Genomic DNA, 10,349 nt, shown 5'->3' with positions numbered 1-10,349 from the left:
CTTACTACTTTATATAGGTCATTTTAGTCTATAGAAGGATCCAGCTTTATTTTATGTTATATGCAGGAGAAACCACCACAAGCCAGTAGAGGTATGAGAGTAACGGTGAAGCTGGGCCCATGGTGCACACCTGCATTCCTGCTGAGAGCCCGAGCCTCCAGTTCAATCCCTGGTGTCAGAGAAGGTAAAGGAGGACCCTTACCATGTGCTCCCATTTCCAAGAAAGCCATGTGAACAGTAAGTCATGAGAGCCCAGTCAGAAACTTGGCTTCAAATGTTTTTATTAAATTTTTTTCTTTAAAATAATAAAAACTTAAAAAGCAACGCTCTCACATCAGCCAAGTCAGAAACAGCCAATTTTCTGAATGAAAACAGTGCTTTTTAAATTTTTTTTTATATCATATCACTAAATTGAAAGAATAAAAAAGGATTGCAGCGGTATGGAGACTTGGGCCATCATACAGAACCCTGAGAAGAAACCCCCTCGAAGTCACCATCTCCTGCAGCCACTTGCTTCCGCTTTGTCACTCACGGACATCTCAACCCTGTCGGTGACCGTATCCTCAGATGCGGGCAGCATCTGACCTTCTGATTGTCCTCCAGTGTAAGTGGGGGTGCTGTACTTTAGCAGGATGGATTTAAACTGCATCAGAGGGGCATCGGTACGGATGCCCATTGGGTCAAAGTGAGTTCGGCTTACTCGAAAGCCTGCTTGTGAAAGATAGCACAAAAATTTTTTTAACCTGCAATAGAGAAAGCAAGCTATTAGGCTCTCAGTTTTTACTTAAATTATGAAGATATGGAGAAACACATTGCCGCTGGCCGCCTTACTTCGGCATGTTCATCCCTTTGATGCTGTGTCTGTGGATGTTGTAGTAAAAGGGCGGGTGGGCCGTGCTGGCGTCTGTCTTCTGCTTTTTGGCTACGTTAACGGTCATCTCATTGCTTTTTCTCTTGCCTGGAAGACACACACAGCAAGCATGCTTTTAACAACTGCAGATGGAATGAATGCTTTTATAATCCTGTCGACTACACAATTCTCACTGGCCCTCACTCATGTTATCTGTTCACTTGCTGCTTGGGCATAACTTCCTTCTGCCTTCTTTAAGCCTCTACTCTGTTTCCACTTCCTGTCTATGAACTTGGGCCGATTACTTCACTGCGCACTGTAGCCCACATGCCACCACTCAAGCCTGATGAGGTGTGTCATTCCTCCTCTTTGTTTCTTGTATGCAGGTTGTGTTTGTGTAAACCCTTTCTCCCTAATTACATTCTACACTCCTAGGGACCATAGATGCTCTACTGATGCACGGTAAGTCTTCAAAGAATGTGAAAAACAATAACATCACCACCATGTGTGAAACTCTCAAGGAAAAAAAAAAAAAACACTGCAAGACAGTTAAAGGAAAAACACAAAAGAGAGATGCTCAGAGTTTCGAGCACTCGCTGCTCCTGAAAGGAACGGAGATTGGGTTCTTAGCACTAAAATGGTGGCTCTTGGCTGCTCTTCCCTGGGATCCAAGGGCTCCAGTGCCTTCCTCTGGACTCTAAGGGTTTCTGCACTCATGTGTGCATGTACCCTCCTCTATATATGGAACTAAAAATAAGTATTTATAGAACAAAACAACACCCTGACTTTACCTCTGAGCAGAGACTGCGTGGATACCAGTAACTACAGGCAGGAACTAAAACATACAAGATAAAGGTACAACACATGCCTGTTCTCCAACCTGGGCCGGTTCACCCCTCCTTAGGAAACCTGGTGGTCCCCTGCTCCCGGGAGGTCACCATATTGATGCTGAACTTAGTGCGGACACCTGATCGGCATAGCACACTACAGCCCAGAACTCCTGGGCTCAAGCGATCCTCCTGTCTCAGCCTCCCGAGTAGCTGGGACTACAGGCGTGCGCCACCGCGCCCGGCGCCTGTTCTCAACTACTTAGTCTTTCCATCTTAAGTGAAAGATGCCCAACAAGTTATTCCAGCAATGTTTCCACATGTGCATATACAGATGTACAGACACATAAACACACAGAGTAACTGAGGCTTCACATACTAAAAGGAAATCTGACTCGAACTTTCAGCCTGTTTTATTACGTATCAACCTGTTCTATTACGTATCAAATAGGTCTGACTCTTGTCCTCTAGTTTCCTCTTGCCAAGCCCCCTTCATTGCTGGCACTACAGGAGTGTGTCATGGTACCCAGCTAAGGCTTGGTTATCTCTAGGTATTATCCTTACATGCTATTTCTGGAGGACAAACACCTGATATCTGCTTAAAATAAGTAATTAGAAGGCAAATATAAAAGGTTGAACCATTTCTTTTTAACAATAATACAAAATGGCAACTTGGGACTCCTAAATTAAAATGAACCCAGATAAGTAAAATTTGATGATATTGTTATATGAAATCAATGTGGCACATTAGTGAAAAAATGCCCATATGTAGAACAAATTACAAGAAGGCCTACAATAAATCCAACATAATACCTTAATACTAACTATTCGAAGGAGCTCATGGATTTTCTTTTTGCCTGTGTTGTATTGACAGTCTTCAGATCAACATAAAGGTCTACGGCTATAGAACAGCCCATAGAGGTCAGTCAATTTTCTTACTTTAGACATAAGGAAAACCTTACAGATTTACAATGCCTTAAAACATATTTATGTTTTACTTTCTATTCTTAAAAAGATTTCAGATGGGCTGGAGAGATGGTGTCCTGAGTCTAGTTCCCAGCAACCACATGGTGGTGGCAAAGTTTCCAGCACCAACAGGGAGGCAGACCAGTGCTCTGAGAGCCAGCCCAGGGTCCAGCCCAGGGTCCAGCCCACCAGTGCTGCTTTTGTCAGGCCTCTGTTTCTCAGGGCACTGAATTGTTTCCAGAGATTTGCTTTATACCAGGTTAGCTATAGGTGCTGAATGGACATGATTGGTGATTTTTATTAAAAAAAAAAAAAAAGTATATATATATATTGTTGTATTTTGAGACAGGGTTTCTCTGTGTTGCCTTGGCTGTCCTGGAACTCACTCTGTAGACCAGACCAGGTTGGCTTCAAACTCAAGAAATCCACCTGCCTCTGCCACCTGAGTTCTGGGATTAAAGGCGTGTGCTACTACCTCCCAGTCAAACTATATACTTTTAATATTAATAAGAATTGTAAGTTTCCATTGAAGATGAACATTTAAAGTAAGCATTACTACAGTATTGTAATTACAAGCTTTAATGCTACGTATGTTGTTTTTAAACCTGTATATAAGATACATTTAGGATGCACTGATACTTGATAGTTACATACTATAATATATACATACCCTGTGCACTGTAAATATCTATTGTGGTATCATCGGTGGGTTTAACAAATACGCCATTTTCTTCTAAAATAAAAAAAAAGGGGGGGGGAACATATTTATAGATGACATTAAGAATTTAATGTTTAAATAAAACTGGAATCCCATCTACATTTTTGAATATACAAGAATGATATTTTTTAACTTTCTGGGCCATTGAGATAGCTCAGCAGGTAAAGGCACTTGTAATCTGAGTTCAATTCCCAGAACCCACCCATGTAAAGACAGGACAGAACTGACTGTGAAGTTGTCCTCTGACTTCCACACATGTGCCTACGCACACACATGCACACGCACACGCGCGCGCACACACACACACACACACACACACTTTAGGCTGAGTGTGGTGGCACACATCTTTAATTTCAGTATGGATGGTACAGGCAGGTGAATCTCTATGAGTTCCAGGTCAGCTAAGCAAAGAGCCCGGATTCAAAACAAAGGCAAATGCTATACTGATGTTGGTAACAGCAACCTCTCATTATTACTATGGAAGCGTGAAGACTAGTCTGCCCTTCCCTTCTATGGAGAGCCAGGCACACTGATAGTTAGCACACTCTAAGGAGTAAAAACTGGCTTCACTGAGTGATGCATGAATTGATTTTCTGCACTTCAATGGGTATTAGCAAAATTTCTGGGTATGCCACTCCTACAATTGCCTACAATTTCTCTTTATAGAAGAGTAGAAAGTTTACAGAGGGATGACAGGGTTTGCAGTGTGTGCCCAGCAGTCTGGAAGTGGAAGCAGCAAGATCAGGAGTTCAAGGCCAGCCTGGCCTATATGTGGCCTTGCTTCCAGAAAAAAAAAAAAAAAAACAACAACAACAACAACAAATAAATTATGATTAGACTCACTAAGAAGGATTACTTAAAGCATATTACATAATTTTCACCATAACATCAAGGATAATCTAAGAAGCTAGAGTCACCTTGCTTGTTGGCATTTGAAGGTGCATGAGCTGAACACTGGCTTTGGGGGGCGCACTCCGATTCAAAGATTAACGTCTTTATCAGGGGTTGGATGTCATCCAGACCATGGTGAATGGATTCAAATAGCATCCTTTTGAGGAATCCAGTATTGAAAAGGGAACTTGACCTGGAAAAGAAAAGTTTGAGAAATGTTTATTTTCTTACAAAAATATTATTCATGGGCTGGTGAGATGCCTCAGTGGGTAAGAGCACCTGACTGCTCTTCCGAAGGTCCGGAGTTCAAATCCCAGCAACCACATGATGGCTCACAACCATCCGTAACAAGATCTGACGCCCTCTTCTGGAGTGTCTGAAGACAGCTACAGTGTACTTACATGTAATAAATAAATAAATCTTAAAAAAAAAAATTCTTCATAATTATACAACAAAACATACAACAAATTATGGGATACAGTAATACTGAAAATCAGGAATTTTTAATTTAGTATTATTTATATACTAATTTCTCACACCTTTAAAACTTACTTTAGTTCTGTAAAGTAAGATTAGCCAAAATATTTAATTCACATAAAATCAACAAGGTTTGGGCTGGAGAGAGGGCTCAGTGGTTAAGAGCACTGACTGCTCTTTCAGAGGTTCTGAGTTCAATTCCCAGCAACTACATGGTGGCTTACAATCATCTGTAGTGAGATCTGACACCCTCTTCTGGTGTGTCTAAAGACAGCTGCAGTGTACTCACATACATTAAATAAATAAATTCTTAAAAAAAAAAACACTAAGATTTATTTGCTCTCATAATTTGTAGAGTACTATGAAAAACAAAGTGGGTATCTGGAGACCACAGTCAAACAGAAAAGACAAAGCTTGTCTTAGGTACATACCACAGAGGCCCGAGTTCTATCGCTGTCTTGCCAGGCATGCTCCCATGACAATTACAGGGCAGCTGTCTGTACGGGTTTTCTGTAAAAACAAAAGATGTTTTTATATACAGGATACACGACAAACAGAATTGTTATAACTTACATTACTAATGACTGTACACTGAGGACCTACTATGTACCAGGTACTGTGCTAAGAACTTTATGTATAGTTGAAAACTTAATCTTTAAGACTCTTTGAGGGGTGGAGAGATGGCTCAGCGGTTAAGAGCACCGACTGCTCTTCCAAAGGTCCTGAGTTCAAATCCCAGCAACCACATGGTGGCTCACAACCATCTGTAACAAGATCTGATTCCCTCTTCTGGAGTGTCTGAAGACAGCTACACATAATAAATAAATCTTTAAAAAAAAGAAAGAAAGAAAGAAAGTGAGTCTTTAAGAGACATAAAGGAACGGGATGTCCAGCTTTGGGTAAAAATGTTTGCAGTGTTGAGCAGTGGAGAGGGAATTAATTGAAAATGGGATATGTTGAGAAAGGCAGGTAATCTGACTAACGTTCTTTTTTCCTTTTTTTTCCGAGACAGGTTTTCTCTGTTTAGCCCTGGCTGTCCTGGAACTCACTTGGTAGACCAGGCTGGCCTCGAACTCAGAAATCCGCCTACCTCTGCCTCCTGAGTGCTGGGATTAAAGGCATGTACCACCATGCCCAGCCCTGATTGATGTTCTTAAAATTAGTCGATAGTGCCGGGCTAGTAGTTCCAGGCCAGCCTGGTCTACAGAGTGAGTTCCAGGCCAGCCAGGGCTATACAGAGAAACCCTGTCTTGAAAAACCAAAAAAAAAAAAAAAAAAAAAAAAAAAAAAATTAGTTGATAATGGCAAAACTACATTATCTCTAAATGTTTCAATAAACAGCAGGGCCAGAGCAGTTCACCTCTCCAGCAGTGGTTTCTGAAAGCACAGAGTGGAGCGTGTAACTGGGATGTGATGCAGGTTTGTTCACTGGGTGCTGGTACGCAATGCCCACGCAGGCCTGAGGAGCTTCGCTTACCTTCCACCATGTTTCCATCCTTCTGAAAAATCCTCTCTTCACACCACTGGCAGTGGATCAGGTACTGGATTTTCTTGGCAGTCTCGTCCGCTGAAGTAGGGCCTCTTAAGACCCTCACAACTACCAACACAAAGTGTTCCAGAGCCACTGCAAACAGCACTTCTATCCCTTTGTTGCACCGTGCTGCAGCTCTGATAAAAACAAAACAAAACACAAAACTATGATTATTCTGATGACTCATCATCCCCTTTGTATAGCACTGTGCTGACAGAGCTACCTGGATGGCAAGCTATGGGTGGACTATGGTTTTCAGCGGGACTGTTTTCTGTCATCATGATTATGTGTCTGAATTTAATCAATTGTTTTCCTAAAAATGCTTCTTCCAAAACCATATATATTTATGACCATACTGACCATATGCAGAATTAGCTGCTGACTGTTTACTGAAAAGTAGTCAAAACCCTTTTCTCTAGCCGTTTTACAGATTCTTTGGAATAAGTTCTATTAGATATATCATTTCCAAATTTGCAAATTCTGTTGCTCATTTAACATTCACTGAAGACCTATGGAACTAATCACCTATTATTATGCTGAGGTAAGAATTTCCACCTAAGTGCTGCAGAACTTGTGTTGCATTAGCAAGTGAATGGGCTGACCATCCATTATTGATACTCTCAATGTTAAACTGCATTATTAAGTTATCTTTGTAGGGGCTGGGAAGATGGCTTAGCAGTTAAGAGCACTTGCTGCTCTTGCAGCACCCACATGGTGGCTCACAACTGCCTGTGTTCTGACTTTCATTCCAGAGGATCTGATGCCCTCTTCTGACTTTGGCAGGATCCCACATGCATGTGGTGAGACACCCTCTCCTACACACACACACACACACACACACACACACACACACACACANNNNACACACACACACACACACACACACACACACACACACACAGACAGACAAGATTAAAAAGTCTTTCCTAGTAGCATAAATTTCTGTAGAGAATTTCAACATCTCTGACATCCCAGGGGAACAGAAACACCCTCCTGACTTACAGGGTTATTTTCAGAGTCAAGTTAGAAGCCATCCTTTTATTCAGACTATTTGATGATGAAATGATCTTTCAAATAGCTTGTAAATCTAAAAAGAATTTTTGTTTCTCCTTTTCATGTTGCTACCTTGCCTACTCTTATAATTACTGAGTTAAGACAGGTTTAAAATTAATTTTCCCCTTTATTGTTTCTTTTTTATGTTTCAGATATAAACATTTAAATAAAGTTCTGACAAAACACAGAGTAGTAGGCCATCATGATGACTCAGTGGGAAAAGGTGGCTGCTGCCAGGCCTGACGACTAAGTGTGATCTCCAGCGCACACCTGGTAGAAGGAGAGAACCGACTATTTCAGGTTACCCTCTGACCTCCACACATTCACCTATATGAATACACACAAAGTAAACAAATATATGTTTTTTAAAAACCCATAAAATTAAAACAGTAAATCAAATTAAAATTATATGTAAGGGATACAGAATTAAAAACTTCATGCGTATTTTGAAAACTAAGTTCTCATTGGCTGTATTATCTCTTCAAAATCACGAGTCACACTAAAACATAGTAGGTGCACCATTGGCAGTTTGGTACCTTGCCACTGCAGCTACGACAATTCTGGCCGCTAGCTCCTTGTAATACTCTGTTCGGACAATGTTACATCCATAGTGACGCCGGGCAACATGTTGTGCCTTGGCATATAAGGAGCTGATGTCTGTAGAAGTCACTGACACTATGCCAAGGTTCCTTACATTTCTGAACGCAGAGTCGAGGTAGTTCACTGACGTTCCAAAGGGATCCAGATGTCTAAAACCAGAAAGAAATACACATATCTAAGATCACATCAGTGATCCAATTATAACAATATTACTTCTAATGATAAAATTTCATGGATTCAACGTTTGCAAGGTAGGTGGGATGGCAACACACTTGTTATCCCAGCACTCAAGAGGAGGAGGCAGGAGAATTTCCAGTTTGAGGCTAGCCTGGGCTAATAGGAACTGACTGTCTTAGAAAACTGAGAGAAAAAAAACATACTTTGCAAATACTTAATTAGATTTTAAAAGCAAGTAATAAGGGCTGGAGAGATGGCTTAGTGGTTAAGTGCACTGACTGCTCTTCCAGAGATCCTGAGTTCAATTCTCAGCAACCACATGGTGGCTCACAACCATCTGAAATAGATCTGATGCCCCCTTCTGGCATGCAGGCATATGTGCAGATAGAGCACTCATATGTATAAAATAAAAATAAAATCTTAAAAAAAAAAGTAGTAAAATAGTCTATGACATGTCAAACACATAGAAATAAATTAGCTTAAGAGGAAAAGTTCATTCCCAGAAAGTCTGAAATTTTTCTTACTGGATATCTCAGGGCAAGGCCAAACTGTATTAAACTACCAAAGATTTCTTTACTTTTCAAGCATCCACCTCCAGCAGATCTGGTTAGTGGGTATCTGACCAATGTTCTTCACTTACATAAAATCAAAAGATCTCAGGTGCATCAGAACATTGGCGTCCATCCTGGTCACCTGGATGTCCCCCAGAGTGCCGTCGTCTTCGAGTGCATCACCCTCTTCCTTTTCTTCACTGTCCACCACCACTTTCAACTTGTTTAAGTGGCAGTTTTTCTGAATCAAAGTCACAGAGTTTTCATTCAAGTCATTAATTGTAACTTTGACTGCATTTCCAAGGTGCTTTGCCCACTGTAATCCCATTATTCCTTGGGAGAAACAGGGAAGAAGATGAATCTTTAAATTAAAGAAATTTAAGTTATAATTAATCACTGAAAAGGCAGATGTCTTATAAGCAACACACACACACACACACACACACACACACACACACACACACACACACACACACTTCCAACTCACACACGCACTTACTTCTCTGTACAGTATGCTAAAGAGTGTGTTACTCTGCTGGAAAGGCAAAGGTCAAGTTGAAAGTCTTGCTGCTCAAGTTTACCCTCAAACACCAGAGAAAAACAAAGACAATGTTTTTTAACAAGGATCTTGTTTGGTAGCCCAGGCTGGCCTTTTTCCCTTTTCTTCTCTTTTCTCTTCTTTTCCTTTCCTTTTCTTTTCTTTTCTCTTCTTTTTCTTTCTCTTTTCTTTTCCTTTCCCTTTCCCTTCTCCACCCCTACCCCAACCCCTCTTTCTTGGAAGATCATAGTCCTGGCTGTCCTGGAACTCCTGGCTTTGAACTCACAGAGATTCACCTGCCTCTGCCTCTCAAGGGTTGGGATCAAAGGCATTTGACACCACTCACAGTTGGCCATGAACTCTTAATTCTCTTGTTTCTGTCTCCTGTGTGCAGGGATTATAGGCATGCACTAATATGCTTAGCTCCCATAAATATGGAAAAGAACTTTCAGGCTAATGAGATTGCTCAGAAGACAAAAGTGTTCCTTGAGCAGCTGGACAATCTGGTTTTAGCCAGAGCACATTGTGGAAGGAGAGAACAAACACACCTGCCTGCATTCTCACACAGGCGCAGTAATAAAACAAAGTAAAGTAGAAATAACCTTTCCAGACTAAAATTTTCAAGTAGCGCACACAAGCACCCTGAGAAATAAAAGGAATAACTCTGTATATACAGCAAGAGTTCAGGCGGAAGCTCCTTTCCACAGGCTTTAGTAGCTACTAGGAAGGTCATAAGAACTAACTGGAGATGGTGATGTAAGCTCCACTGACAGGGGTTTCTAACACACCATCAGAAATGCTGATATGCTCTATGCAGGAAGCCTCATGACTGAAAATAAAATCTTAGCTACTGTGTGATGAACTTGATGTAATTCTTTTCACTCACAATAAACTTGAGGGACAAGTACTAAGATGGTCATTTTAGGGAAAAAACTACACAGAGTGACTGTGCTCTGCGAGACCTGCTCTTAGTGACGCTGATCCAGGGTGTCTGCTTTCCAGATGATAGTTGAAAAGCCAAAACAGAAATGCTGCAGCCAGCCGTGGTAGTGCACACCTTTAATCCCAGCATTTGGGAGGCAGAGGCAGGTGGATTTCTGAGTTCAAGGCCAGCCTGGTCTACAGAGTGAGTTCCAGGACAGCCAGGGCTACACAGAGAAACCCTGTCTC

General features: G+C 41.3%; 1 protein-coding gene across 3 annotated transcripts in view; it reads right to left on the bottom strand.

Annotated features, from left to right (window-relative positions):
* Window positions 1-242: 242 nt before the first annotated feature.
* The window catches only part of Trmt1l (tRNA methyltransferase 1 like), a 27,567-nt gene continuing 17,460 nt past the window's right edge, over window positions 243-10,349 (bottom strand). For 2 of the 3 annotated variants that reach the window (XM_021197836.2, XM_029539056.1), the window contains exons 8-15: window positions 8,731-8,974; window positions 7,850-8,062; window positions 6,207-6,397; window positions 5,161-5,239; window positions 4,279-4,445; window positions 3,314-3,376; window positions 832-958; window positions 243-743 (exon numbers count right to left, since the gene is read on the bottom strand). In XM_021197836.2, coding sequence (XP_021053495.1) covers window positions 491-743; window positions 832-958; window positions 3,314-3,376; window positions 4,279-4,445; window positions 5,161-5,239; window positions 6,207-6,397; window positions 7,850-8,062; window positions 8,731-8,974 — 1,337 coding nt within the window. In that variant the 3' untranslated portion in view covers window positions 243-490. The remainder of the gene's footprint in view (window positions 744-831; window positions 959-3,313; window positions 3,377-4,278; window positions 4,446-5,160; window positions 5,240-6,206; window positions 6,398-7,849; window positions 8,063-8,730; window positions 8,975-10,349) is intronic. The other variant, XM_029539055.1, reaches the window with a different exon arrangement.

The sequence above is a fragment of the Mus pahari genome, chromosome 5 (genome assembly GCF_900095145.1).
Source record: "Mus pahari chromosome 5, PAHARI_EIJ_v1.1, whole genome shotgun sequence".
In the NCBI taxonomy this organism is placed as follows: Eukaryota; Metazoa; Chordata; class Mammalia; order Rodentia; family Muridae; genus Mus; species Mus pahari.
Note: the sequence above shows the minus strand (reverse complement) of the source record. Positions and strands in the feature narration are given on the sequence as shown.